This window comes from Megalops cyprinoides, chromosome 17 (assembly GCF_013368585.1).
Source record: "Megalops cyprinoides isolate fMegCyp1 chromosome 17, fMegCyp1.pri, whole genome shotgun sequence".
NCBI lineage: Eukaryota > Metazoa > Chordata > Actinopteri > Elopiformes > Megalopidae > Megalops > Megalops cyprinoides.
This window is the reverse complement of record NC_050599.1, coordinates 22,475,042-22,489,656: the sequence shown is the minus strand read 5'-3', so window position 1 is coordinate 22,489,656 and position 14,615 is coordinate 22,475,042. Positions and strand designations below refer to the sequence as shown.

The following is a 14,615-nucleotide window of genomic DNA, read 5'->3' as shown; positions in this document are numbered from 1 at the left end:
TTTATTATTTTTTGAATGCACATTTTGCAATACATATTGTTCCTGCCACCTAACCAACCAAATAACATGGTTAAAGGTGTATGTGGTACAACCTATCGCTCGCATGAGGCCGAGCGACTCACGGTGCAGCCCTAGCGCACTTTTTTGTATTCCGAGCGACACACGCAGCTCTTTCAGAAACTCGTGTACAAACACGTTGAGATTGGGGGGCGTGTGCCTCGGAAAACGTGCCTGAGCCAATGGGCGCGGACATCCCTCCCACGTGGTACGGTTGTTTACTACAAGAAGTCAACGCCCGATGAAAGGGAGACAATGAAAAAGTGGAAACATCAGGGATTTCAGATGTTCAACTTAAGATAGCTAACTGGCCTCCGGTAAAGACGCCAGGTCTCGGTCAGGACGCTGTTGTCTTCACGTTCATTTAGAAGAGCGCCTAATTTTGTCCCACTCATTTAACAGACATAATGCGGCAGATTTTGCGGGAAAGAACGTACAATCCAATTGGAACTCCGTCCCAGGTTTTGGTTTATCCGTCACCACAGCCATCACCAAAGCCTTGTGAAAAAACGTTTTCAAGTTACAGCCGGTCAGAATCCAGTTCTGAAGGGGGTGTGTTGAAGATTGGCAAGGTATGTGTCTGGTCATATGCGCTGAAACTTTTGGATTTTAACATAATTAATCGTGTATTTTGCCGTTGTATTGCAAATGTTTTGTGATGCTATATTCCATCTGCACGAGGATATATTATTTCATTTAATACAACATGATCATAACATCTTGGCTATTGTTATTGTGGATCTGTAAAATGTGCAGATACACGTCGCTGCAAAAATAGGCTATCTAGTTGTAAAATTTGCTGTGTTGCTACCCGACTAAATTATTTACATCAAAACATTTCTTCTGATGTGTATTTTTTTTAATGGGTGCAGATGTAGTTCCACTCATTTTGTTTGAATTAAGTATCGAAAGATATTAATCACTGTCTTCTTTTTCACTGTAGTCAGTAAGCTTGCTAGTTAGATGGTGTTAAAAGCACCCCTCTCTGCTACACAGAAGCGGCTTCATTCAACACCTACGAAATGTAAAATGTCATGGAAATGTTGACGCTAAAGAGATAACTGGCAACAAGGCCAGTGAAAGTATTTCAGCTGTATCACCGTATGTGCGTAGAAGGCCTTTTCAGTGGAACTTTGGCTCTCTCGTCTGCAGATTTGGAAGTTTTGTGAGAGATGCTGGCTGCAGAGCGAGGTGTATCCATCCTTAGCCGGCCCAGCAAGAGTCTTGTTTGTAAGAGTCAAGGTTTTTATGGTACAAGCAGTGTAGGCAAAGTACTGTCATTGAGCCCTTCAATTCACTTTTTCAAGTTTACAGTATGTTGAAACGTGTTTTTTTCCCCAACATAGATATAGTGCTAATATAGTGCACGTTGCACTATACTTTATTCTAAACGTTATACAGCTAGAATACTTCATAAGAGAAAAAAAAATCTTTGTGCAATGTTGTATCGTATCAGACTTGATTGGAAATTTTGTTGTTTGTCCCTCAGTGTGTAGCCAAATAGGTCATTCATTATATTATGCTTCTGACCCATAAAGGTATGACTCTCTCAGATAGAACTGAAATTTGGCCCAGGCAGTATGTTTCTGTTAATGAAGTAAAGGCCAATGCAAAGCTCAACACTTGTAACTGAAATAAGTTGTCAGGCTCTGTCTCTTCTGACATTTGCTCAGGCAGGAGAATGGACTCAACATGGTACCAAAGGATTTAGTAAGATTTTGGTGCATCAGTAATAGTGGATACTTTCTGCATTACGCTGAATACCACCTGTTCTCTATCATACATAAAGGTGCTTTACTTTTTATATATATATTTATATATATGTGTGTGTGTGGGTGTGTATGTGTATATTCTGGGTGATCTACATAGTGATGGGTCATATTTCAAAAACAAGTGACTGCCTAATGGAATCAGATGTGCTCATAGAATAGTGCGTAGAACACTTGAGCATCATACCAAACAATGAACAAACTAACCCATAAGTGGTATTTTAATGATATTAATATCAATATTTTATAAAATTGAAAAATGAAAAACACACTGTCAGCAAAACCACACAGGCATTAATATAATTTGTATAGAACAAGGTGGGTTACTTAATACAGTGGTTAATGGCTCTAAAATAGAGCTTGAGGTTGCAAAAATTGCAAAAAGGTAACAATTTCAATTGATCATATTTAAAACAAAAATGCATATACTCGATGTATATGTGTGTGTGTGTGGTATGCTTAAGCCACAAGTGTAACATATTGCTCAAGGAGTCACTCTAACAATATAAATTAATGGTCCGACTGTCAACACAGTGCAAGCGGTTATGCCAAAATGGGTTTGATTTCGCAGGGAAAGTCCCATGCACAGTTCATTATGGTGAGAGTGGTGTTTGCCCAGCCAAATGTTTTGAATTACATTATTGGGTGGTTTAATAATATTGCTGTTTTGTGTAATCTAGTAATATTTATTTGCATTTCCTTGACTCTTTGCTTGCCAGCATAAAAATGCTTGTCCCTGAGGGCATAAAGGCAAACACATTAGTAATTAAGATTGGTGGTATTGTGTTTTTTTTTTGCATTATCCCCTGTTCTGTGTGCTGAATAAAAGTTGGAGAATCACTGTTTAGGAATGATTCGGGATAACATTATCAGTGTTTGTGTTTTTTGGAGAAGAGGTTCCTTCCATTCAATAAAAAGTCACACACTATGGTCATTAGAGAGAACAGGCCCCATTGGTGGCATTTATACTTACAACGTCACCACCGTTGATGTTTGTGTACACTTCGGGGGATTAGGGGTGTGTGTTAGTATGTTTGTGGGGAGGTGTTACTAAGGTGTATTTAAATAATTTTTGGACCAGTTGCTCCAGACAAAATGCAACAATTGTAAACCACCATGAACACTCAGGTTAATGCCCGTTTGAATTTGCCTGTTGAGAGGGGCTTTTTCTGCTTAATTTAATGATCGTGTCTGCAGATTTCCAAGACATTTTTCTCATGACAGTTAATGCAATCATGTGTAAAGTGATACTGACGCCCCCAAACAGCTCGAGGCAGGATGGACACCCAAAGGGTTAGCCGTCCCCTGTGCACCATTGAAATTAAGACAGATTTGTTAGTGACCGCAGAAACTTCTGTTGCAGTCCGTCTGCTGTTGAGTTGGTGAGTCACCGCTCTTACTGGAAAAGTAAACCCAAAAAAATGAGTTGACTGGAAGTCAAAACTGGTGATAAGTGGTCGAGCATGGCAACTACAAAAGCCTATTGTTTTTCCTCCAGACCCCGATAATCAGTCGCAGAAAAGTTTTCAGGCTTTTTTGAGTCTTAATCGAAGACATAGCTCTGTGTTGTGTGTTAAATGAATGTATGTGCTCCAGAGCTTGTGTCCCTTGAGTGTCTGTGCGGGGGAGCTTTGTGCATGAGGGAGTATCTGTTGCGCATGTCCCTGAAGTAAACACTTGTGTTTTACAGCTCAGCTGCAGAGTTACTTCTCAGTTAGCCAGGCAATGCATTGTATGTTACGCTGTCCTAAGCATTAAGCAGCCTGTCTCAGGAAACCCGGAAGAGCAGAGAAGGTTTGGCAGTCACCTACCAAGCCCTCGCCAATCTTATTTTGTCTAGCACCAACGCTTGCTAATTGTGTCAAAGTCCTTCGCTCTAAAAATTGCCCTCGAGAAGAACTTCCTCAAAAAAGGCTCCGATGCCTTTTTTCTCCCATTTCTGCAGTCTGCTGATGCTGTGAGCCACCATGTGATTTGATATCTGCTAAAATTAGTCATCCCCTCTTGCGCTGGGATTTCAGAATTTGCATCATTGAGCATGGTGTCATAACGCGGTGGCAGTCACGTGGCCTCGTGGTCTCGGTGCGAGTGGGAGGGAGAGATGGGGCTGCTCGCTCTCTCATCTAACACAGTTCCCACCAACAGGTGATACGCACTGGTTTCATTAAAAAAGGTCACTTTCCATTATAGGCTGTGGTGTTTTCCACACCGGCCCCCCTGCTGCGGTGGTTTGATTTCTGACACATCACTCTGTGATCTGCTCTAAATCCACCAGGGCTCATGGAAAAAGCTTGTTCTGTGTGTTATATTAGAATGGGCAGGAAATACAGAAAGTCATGGCTATGTCACTAGAGAGGTCTTGCACACCGGCCCCCATCAAAAGGGATGAATCATTCACTGAAAAACTAAACAACTGCCAAGGTTGTAGAGAAATATGAATGCTGTTTTTAATTTGAAAGACATTGTCATGTATGGCTTGTACATGCATTTGCGAAGGGCGCAGTGATCAAGAGAGCATTGTCATGGGCAAACTTTGAGGGTCGTGTAAAACTCTCAATGGCAACAAAAGAGAGGATGGAAAGGGCAGACTGAGTCTGCAGAGCGGAGGTGTGTAGAGCAGCACTCGGAGTACGCTTGTTCAGAACATCAATACTCAAGGTGAAGTGTGAATCATGCCTTTTTCCACTTAAGTGGGTACTTTTCTATTGGAGTATTGGATTGTAAAGTACCCTTTTGCAGCCGATATGTTGTGTAGATCAGTAGTTCTAAAAAAAAAAAAAAAACAAACCAAGGACTGTTTCCATATGTGTGGGTCTGGAGACAGATTTGAAGAATAGTCCCACCCCAGTTAGCGTCATGAATCCCCAAGCTAATTGAACTCCGAAAGTATTGTATGAACCAGTGAAGCCAGCGCTGAGATTTCAGAAAAAGGTAAGTGTTGGAAAAGTATAGTGAAATGGATTGAACATATACTTCTCTGCATATTCTTTTCACCAGCTCTGTCCTTCCTGAGATAACGTTCAGCCCTGCACCGTGTGTTCCGGAGCAGACAGGAAGTGATGTCGGCAGTGCACAAGAGCAGACTGGGGAAGCGCTCTCCAATGGGGGCGCTGGTGTGTGCCGCGGATGGCTTTGTGGAGCCGGGGCACCCGGGGACGGAGGCTGGTGACGGTGTGGGGGGTCCCATGATCGGGCTCGGGTGCCGGGTCAAACTGTACCCAGGACCGAGGGTGAGTGAGAGGTGGGGAGGGTCACACAGAACCGTACCTCAGGGCTATGTTGTCTTTTTCATTGAAGGTTTGAACGTGTTGACTGACAGCAAGACTGTCCATTCCTCTGGGCTTCCTGTAAGTTGTAAGCCTAGTTTCTCTTGTCTGTAACTACAAGGTCTTTGCTGGCCGTGTTCTCATGGACTGCATTAAAGAATGATACCTGCCCTCTGAGTCTCCTTGAAGGCATTTTATGAGTGAGCAAAAAAGAGAATGTTTGGACTACTTTGGTCTTAATCGGGTCAACAGGAAACGGTTATGGAAAATGCTTGAAGGCAAGTTTATGAAGGGGCATGAGAAGTGTTTTCTTCAAAGGCCTGTATAACAGAAACAGAAGCCGTTATACAAGGACATTTTGACAGGCCTACGTTTCCAGATCTTTTATTCGGATTCACAGTGGAAATCTCCTGGATTCTCTGATCTTGTCTTATCGCCCTCCTGTGTCCAGGCTGTTTGCACTTGTAAGATAAACTCAGTGCTGTGATCTGCGCGCCAACATCCTTACAGCCTGCCTGCCTGTCTGTGCGTCCTCTCTGGCTCTGTGGTTTCTCAGTGTGTCTCACTCATACCGCCATGTCCCCACAGGTGTACATCAACTGCTGTGGACAGGAACGGGCGGGTGTTGCCGAGCAACATAACAATGCGGACGGCGAGGTGTCCATCTTCCTGCCGCAGCAGGGTCATCACGCTGTAGGCAGCTTCGAGGAGGTCTGGACCACGCCCACCCGTCCGCCCCAAACCAGTCCCCTGCCCCGCCCAGTGTCCTCCAACGTCAGCATGCCCAACGGGTGAGGCCAGCTCAGCTGCAGAGCAACATGAGACTCCTATTGACTATGTTATCACATGAATTCTTAATATCCTGACCTGGTGGTACTCCAAACCTTGATAAACTCAATGTTTTCCCTCTGTTTTCCTATTCGGTCAGTTACAGCAGCCCTGAGTCGGTGGACATGGATGAGATCATGGCTGCAATGGTCCTCACCAGCCTCTCCTGCAGTCCAGTGGTCCAGAGCCCCCCTCAGAGGGACCCCACCGCAGGTGTGTGTCCTTGAGCCTGCGTCAGTCAGGATGAGGTCTCTGCATCCTCACACTGGGTTATATGGGTCTCTCTGACCATAGACGCCTTGCTGGGCCTCACTGGCGAGGCACATTTGGGTTACCATGGCTGTGCATGAGTTGTTATATCTCATGACTTTGAAATTATATTCACATTCATAGGCATCAGAGAAGTTAATGGTAAAAAAGGGGGGAAAGTTAACGGATTTTGCAAATTATGTCATGACTAGCTGGTTAACATGAACATAATCTTACCTCTGTTTTGTGTTAATCCTGAAACATTCTGCATTTGTAAGGATTTGGCCAGTCATGCTTGTACGATGAATGTCATGTTGGCTAAGCCATTGATAGCTGTGCATAACATTTCATATGAAAAACAAATGTTGTGGGGGGTAGGGAAGTAGTCATGTATGTATGTATGTAATTGACTACACGTGGAATATCAACCAAATTTTCCTGTAACTTTGCCTGCTACAGCTTCACATTGCAGTTTGCTAACCCTACCTCTAGCCTGATAATAACCAGGTCAGTGGCAGACTGCTTGTGAGTTCAGGGGTTCATGGATGGTCCAGGCTCAGATTGACAATGAATACAATGGAAAACCACACAGAGCCACATCTAGGCCAGTGTGTCAGCTTCCAGCACTGCGGTGGAAAAGCGTCACTTTAGGTCTTCCAGGTTCTTTTGTAGTCCAGCATGCTTAACAACCCCGTCTCTGTGGCAGCCTCCTGCGAGATGGAGTGTGGCGGGGGCGAGCTGTCCGACAGCGGCAGCAGCGGCTACTGGAGCTGGGACCGCGGCAACGGAAGCCCCGCCCCTTCCCCGTCCATCCCTGAAACAGACAGCTGCCTGGCCCCCGCAGTGGACGAGGGCCTCGACATGGAGCTGGAGCAGGTCCTCTTTGACGAGCCAGCAAGCAGGAAACCTAAGGTGAGGAGGCGGAGTCAATATGGGGGCCACTTACCCTAATTGGGTACAGAGTACAGCACGTGTGCTGCAGCAGCCAATGAGACTGTTAGAAAAATGAAAAATTGAGGTATGGAAGAAAAGACCACAGGGAAGAAAAATTAACATGTGTGAACTAACCCCATGTGCATAAGCCTATTGTTGATGCTGTCAACTCTGAAGAGTGTGTTCCCACTGAATGGTGTGGGTTTCCTCTAGAACAGCATCTTAAAAGCTAATTTGGCCATACTTATAATCCTGGATTCATGTGTCTGTGGCTCTGCTGAGCTCAGTTCCCATTCTCATCCGTCTCCCCCTGTCCCCCCCCCCCCCCCATCTCTCCTCACCTCCAGAGCTCAGGCAGGCTGGCGTACAGGTGCCTGTGGCCAAGCTGCGGCAAGGTGCTGACCTCCGTGGTGGGGATGAAGAGGCACATTCGGACGCTGCACCTGGGGTAAGGGGCCAGCCGGGTCGCTGGCTTTGACAGCTACACAGTGGGAGTGTTTTGGGTGGCAGCACATGGCATGTCTCCCGCAGCGTAGGATGGCAGTGTGATGCAGCTTGGATTTGTAATGTAGAGGCTGTGGGTTCGACTCCAGATGGGGCACCGCCATTGTGCCTTTATATGCACACTTTGCCTGAATTGCTTCAGTAAATATCCAGCTGTACAAATAGAAAATATGTGAGCTGTGTAAGTTGCCCTTGCATGGATTCCACTGTCTGCCGAGCGAGTATTTTAATGCCTCGGTTCTGTCCTATTTTCAGAATTGGAAATAGGGGAACGTTATCTTTGCTTTTCGACTTCGTGTGTCTCCTCTCCAGACACAGCAGTGAATCAGAGCAGTCCAGGAGAGAGGAGGACTTCTACTACACAGAGATCCACCGTGAACTGGACTCAGCGCCCGCCTCCGCGGCCCCAGCCATGCCCTGCGCCTCTCCTCCCAACCCCCCCACTGACCCAGGATCAGCCACGCCCCCACCCAGCCTGCTCAGTCAGTCTGCCCCGGACAGGTGCTGGCAGGTCCGCTCTGAGCACCTGTACCAGGTAAGGACTCACTCATTCTCTGTGGCTCTCTTTGAGGCCACCCCACCTGCAGGCCAGAAGCAGGGGTACCAGTAATGGTAATGGAATGGCTCCAGCTGCGCTGTGTTAATTCTGTAATTGAGTAATTGAATGATTGGCAGTTAAAAGGGAAATGCCCCGGTCGGCCTTCCTGTTCGGTCTGCAGCTCCACCATTAGCACGCAGGCCTCAGTGAAGGCTGGGGAAGCCGAAAAACACTGACTGCTCAAACCCAGATCCCCTATTCATTTGTGGCCTTCAGAGCGCGTAATAAATTCATAAGGAGCTCATTTTGTTGTGCGTGCACATCTGTTTATGCATATCGCACTGCGGCTCCCGCTGTGAGCACACACGAGCACAGCGCACTGTGACTGTTTCCACTGTCTGTGCCTCCGTCTGTCTGTTCTCCATTAGGGGGATGGTTGGTTATAGCAGTAAAACAGAGGAGGGGAAGAGTTACTAACTTGGCTGCTCACATTCAGAAGAGGAAGAGTTACTAACTTGGCTGCTCACATTCAGAAGAGGAAGAGTTACTAACTTCACTGCTCACGTTCAGACACGTCCTCTTCAGTGACTGTTCCTTGCTCTGTTCCTCCAGACCAGCGCCCCCATGCAGGTGACAGGGTCCCCCAGCGCCTCGTGCCGGTGGACTCCCTCTGTCAGCGTCCTCCCCAGCCCGCAGGTAGGCTTGCGCTTGTGGATATGTCAGATTAATTGATGGTTATATTAACATATCTCACGTCTGTGACAGCTGGCCCATATGGTCTAACAAGACACACTCAATCAGAGAGCCCATTAATAAAGAGAGAGCAGATTTCTTTTTGTATTTCATCAGACGTATATTCAAGGGAAGGTAAAAACTGAGTAGAAAGCAGAATCCATATATGAAACACATTTTGATATACAGATGGATACATATTTTTATGATAGATCTGCTACTTCTCTGGAATGTAAGAATTACAAAGGAACTGTTTACTCATATTTGATTTTGTGTTGCTCTTAGGATAACAAGCGCTTAGCACATTTTGTCGACCCTGTGAGTCATGGTTACATTGGTAGCCCGGTTGCATTCTGCCCGAGGTTTAACCCCATGTCCATCTGATGTGTAGTGTGTATGCACAGAGCCAGCATGTGTCCTCAGGTGACACTCCACACTGTTTTTACCACAAGCATAATCTCGTAATCTCCGCTGTGGTTCTGGAGCTCCTCAGAGTGCAGGTTAGGTCTTGTCCAAAACGTATTTCTAACCCCAATATGTTTAGGCCTACTGTAAAGAGGACAATAAGCTTGAGTCCTTACCTAATCCTTTTCAGAAGTCAACAGGGTAGTATTTTCACAGACCAGTTATTGTATGTATGTACTGTATAATGACAGTGTTGTTTACAAAATTGGTTGGTCGCTTGTCTTTATGTTAAGTATATTAGGTGTTGACTGAAAGGCAAAATTAAGATGTTTTTTCTTTCACAAAGAGATGTAGTGTAGCTGCAAATTTGTAATAAATGCCTTGTGGTTTTCCTCTGCTGCTTGCCGGTACATCTGTTTTTTATACAACTGTACCATCTGGTGACAAATGGTAGCCATTTTGGCAATCTTTTTGTGAAATGAAATGTGTGATGCCTATAGGACACCCATTACTGTGTGTTACTGTGTGTCGTATGCTGTGTGTTGTTCACCTGTTATTGTGTGTTACTGTGATGCTCTTCGTTGTGTTCTTGCACATCTGCTCTGCATCACTGCAAAGTTCTGTGCTGTGCAATGCTGAGCTGTGCTGATTGGTCTCTGCCTCCCTGACCCCGCCCCCAGACCGCCCCGTTCCGAAGCCGCTCCGTCAGCGTCGGCGAGCAGTGGATCCAGCAGCAGAGCGCCTCCCTCAGGCCGCACCCCGCCAGTCGGTCCCCACCGCGCGGGCACTGCACCTCCAGGTCAGGCCTCCTGCATGGCATCTCTTTCCCTGTCCTCCGCATCTGTTTGGCTGTCATCCTCTATCTATCGGGAAGGCCGCGGTCTATTTACTGAAGGGGTGGCGCAACCAAGCTAAGTGTCTGATGCATTCAACACAGCCATTACAGAGAGGACAGTGAGGTAGTTTTTTTTATTGAAATGCTCAGTTTGACAACTTAGGGCCAGCTTATCCTCCCAAAAAACAACGCCCCCTAGGGTAGTGAAGGCAGTGATTTATTAGATGCCCTATTAGAGGTACTTTCAAACATGCGTTTATTAATGACCAAATATTAGACCACCAGTAGAAGAAAATGAATGGAAATTAAACAAGCAGAGCGATTTTAGCATGATGTGGTACATCTTTGAAAGAGATGGTGCTTGGATTTGCATCCTTGTATAGGAAAACAGTGTACTGGGTAATAGCTATGTACTATGTACTTTTGGAACATGCTTTGTTTGCAGGTTATATGGAAAAAAGGAATAAAATATTCAAGTATTCAATAGAAAACATTATGATTCCCATCTAATTGCTGCTATGTTATTGATAAACTACTGTTTTGGAAGAAAAAGCGAGGGGCAGATTGGAAGGGGAATGAAAGTGTATCGATCTGACACAAGCTTGCGTCAGCTTCTTATCTTAAGCCTAGTACACATGTTATGATTCATGGAAATCTTAAGCAAGTGTACTGTGAGCTCACCAGATGCACATGGCAGGAGTGCTACAACTGCAGAATAGGCGGAGTCAGGGCGTAAACACCACACGTGTTTGGTACTCATACAGTCAGGGAATGGTGCTATGCGTATCCCAGGACCACTTCAATGCCATACTGGTAACTGACCCTCCCCTATATTGTTACAAAGCACTTACCATAATATCACGGCACACAAAGTCACTAAGCGTATCTAGCAGGCTGCTACCTAGCTGTTTTCTTTCACTTGAATACACTTTCATTGTTTTTAGTAGTGGCTGTTGTAGTAGTTTGTTCAGCTGATTAAATAAATCCTCTTGCCACAGCTCCATAAATTCCTCTCCTTCCGCTTCTAACCAGTGTTCATTTTTGGCACCTGCATTGTTTTCATTTTGTCTTTCTTAATCCATGGCTCTCTGCAGGAAATGCTAACAGCTTACATATTTTCTATTTTCGGTTGCATTCATTTTCATTAAGTTATTGAATGCTTATTTTTACATTGGCTGTTGGCAGTGCTTCACTCTTCATGGAACCCAATACTGTAAACATTTCAGCACACTTTGGTATTGGCTAGCGGCAAGTAAGGCACTCTGAAGAGCAGTTATTGCTGTTCACAGGACCTGATGCACTGCACAATCTAAGCTTTGAAGCTGAGGTACGATTACCACTGGAACTTGTAAAATTTCATTAGGAATCTTGGTAAACTCCTAGCATAATGATAACACAATGAAGAGCTAAATTACAGCGACAGTAGCAATAGTGTACACTATACCTCACGTGGAGCCAGTTGGGGGTTCAATCAAAGAAACAGTTGGCAAAGTTGAATGCGTGGTGAAGTCCCATATGTAAATCATGGGCCCCAATTCCAAGACTATGGAGCTGGTCTGGACTCTACTTCCCATCAGCCCATCTGCAAGAATGTTTTGCCTCTTGAGCTCACCTCTGTTCTTGCCTTTGTGTCCCAGGGGATAGGGATGTGACAGTGTGAATTTTTGGGGCAGGCTCATTACAGCGCCTTCTCTGCTTCACTGCTTTCGCTCTCGCTGATGTCACTCTCTCCCTCTCCCTCACCCTCGCCTTGTCTTTTCGTCGCAGGAGGGTCAGAGGGGAGGCCAAGAAGTGCCGCAAGGTGTACGGCATCGAGCGGCGGGACCAGTGGTGCACGGCTTGCCGCTGGAAGAAGGCCTGCCAGCGCTTCGTGGACTGAGGGCTGGAGACAGGAGGCCCCAGAGTTCAGAGGAGACGTCACCTCTTTAATAAAGATGGACATTCGGCTCTGTCTGACAACAAGAGCCGCCACTTTTTTTTTTTTTTTTTTTTTTACTTTTGTACCTTTTCCTACTGTTTTAAATGAAGTGACTTGTGTTTTTGTGTCTTTAACCCCTGACCTAAGAACTCTGACGTGGTGCTAGCAGTCAAAATTGTGGTGTGGCGGGTCCCCTCTCTGGCACCACTTGGTATATTCATTCCTAAAGTCCCCCTCAATTCAGGTACAGTCTTCCTGTCTTTAGAGATCATAGACATGTCCTGCTTTACTTCCTGATCTATACCTTAAGGGTTTCCAATCAGCTGAGCAGCTAGTCAACACTGCTACTCTCAATACTCCCAATATGCCAACTGTCTTCACTTCCATCTAAAAACTGTGAAGACAATATTAAGTCCAGGAGTTCCGTCCATAGAAGATGATTAGGCCTCATTCAGCCGATGGCTTGCTGTCATTGCATTAAACTAAGAGCTATGAGTGAATGGAGGGCTGTTTGGAGAAGGACCTTTGGCCATCTGTTTTCTGTATGTACTCCCGAGAGAGACAGATCAGGCCGGTCGCTCAAACTCAGCTACACCCATGAATCAACCAGCACTTTCACACGTAAGCATAAAAAGAAAGCATTATACAAATATTGCTTTTGGTGTTGCCAGTTTTTTTTTTTTTTTTAATTTTGATCATATCATCTTCCATAAGGGTCTTTTAGTAGAGGTGGAGCACTTCACTAGATCTGACTGAAGCCTCGAGACCCCCTTCGAATCTCCAGCACCCCTGTGATCGCGTGTTTATAAAAGTTTTCTACTTGTCTACTTATACTCTTTCTCATTTAGCTACAAGAGGAAAAATGTATGTACTTTGCAAAATCGGAAATTGTGGACCTGATGATTTTTTTTTATGTTACGTTTTGGTGGGAATATGAGAGTAGAGAGAGGCTGGATTTCTAAAGTCAGGCTGGTTTATGCCCTTTTTGTCATTGTGGAAGAAGCGTAAATATATCTTCATAGTTGTTTCTCACAAATATATCATTGTAAATTTTTTGTTTCCAGGACACAGTTCAGTATTCAGTCTTTGAGGCACCATTTTATGACTATACTATTTGCAGTATGTATGTAAACCTGCAAGATACCCTTATGTTGCTTTTTTTATACAAATGTGTACGTTTAACATCCAGAACATGCTGTTTGGGTGATTTCACCCCAGCATGGTCCCATTTAGACTGTCAAAGGACAGGACAGACTGTGGGTTGAGCCTAAGGGATCTCCTGAAAACTGGGTCAGATCATTTGCAGGTGATTTAGCACTAGACACACACGATGCATGGAGAGTAAGAGAGAAGATGATCTCTTTTGACAGTATCTACTTCACCACCTCAATAAAATGTCCATGTGTACCTTTGGGCATGAGTCAGTGTTTCTGTCTTTGGCAGGACAGATGTCAAGTCAGCACACGAAGAAAAGCAGATCGTTCCATAAAACAGCCTAAAAATGCATCCATTATGTAACAAAAACATGAAAAAAAAACTTACATTGTGGCTGCCTTTTATTCTTGTATAGTGGTGCTAATTACTCAGTGCAACTAATTTCTTAAACACTCTTTTTCTAAGAAGCTGTATATATTTTCATGCAGCACTTCATCCAAATGCTTGTTCTCTGGAATGTCATCAGTGGTAACAGAACTTTGAACACTGAATTTCATGTATTTGGCAGAATTTGTTCCCTAGAGATGTCTAATAGCTACTCGTTACAAAAACTCGTGCTGCTGATTGTCCTCTGAGTAGGGTACTTTACCCAGATTTCTCATGTGAATATCCAGCTCCATGAATGGATGATACAGTACATGAGCTATGGAAGTCGCTTTGCATAAGAGAGTCTGCGAATTAAGAGTGAGGTCATGCATCTAGTGAATGCTGCCATTGTGACATCATCAAAAACACCTGTAGTGACAAAGTAGCCTACGTTGCCTACTTTGACTGATGCAACCCTGTTTGCATTCTAAAAGCAAATGAATCCACAACATCAAAATGGGAACTGATTTTACAAACACAGTTTGTATTGTGTGCAATTGGAAACTTAAAAAATGAATGTTTGTGGTTTCTTATGAGTTTGCGAAAAACAAAGTGATTCCTCTGAAACGCATCTTAAGGATATTGTACGGCTTTTTGTCTCATCCCTTGTTTGAATCGTTCTTATTTCAGGTGAACGGGTGAGCTTTTTGGAGACCAAAACCTTTGAGACAAGTAACCATGGAGACCATGTTATGAACATACCTTTTCATAATTGGTCAATTTTTTTTTTTGGATAATTAATCTGTCTTGTTGGAAATTACCAGCATGTGTAACACTTCTGCAGAAACATACTCCTCTGGATTAACCCCAGTGAAATCTTTGGACCGTTGAGACAGAATGAACGAGGGGTCACCAATTCTATCAACATGCCAATACAAAAACCAACAACCACTGCTATACAGCCATATCCTGGAACTCCACCTCTATCTGGGACACAATTAACGCAAAGACACAGAATCAATTTCTGCATGACAATCCACAAAAGAAATAGTAAACTAAT

At 44.5% G+C, this 14,615-nt stretch overlaps 1 protein-coding gene across 1 annotated transcript; it reads left to right on the top strand.

Moving 5' to 3' along the window:
* The first annotated feature begins 592 nt into the window (after nucleotides 1-592).
* znf395b (zinc finger protein 395b) lies at nucleotides 593-12,025 on the top strand. Its single transcript, XM_036550555.1, has 10 exons — nucleotides 593-629; nucleotides 4,824-5,056; nucleotides 5,681-5,883; nucleotides 6,021-6,133; nucleotides 6,876-7,081; nucleotides 7,450-7,550; nucleotides 7,919-8,141; nucleotides 8,757-8,840; nucleotides 9,962-10,080; nucleotides 11,884-12,025. Exons 2-10 carry the CDS (start codon nucleotides 4,886-4,888, stop codon nucleotides 11,993-11,995), a joined length of 1,332 nt encoding a protein of 443 aa, XP_036406448.1. The 5' UTR covers nucleotides 593-629; nucleotides 4,824-4,885; the 3' UTR covers nucleotides 11,996-12,025.
* The last annotated feature ends 2,590 nt before the right edge of the window (nucleotides 12,026-14,615 follow it).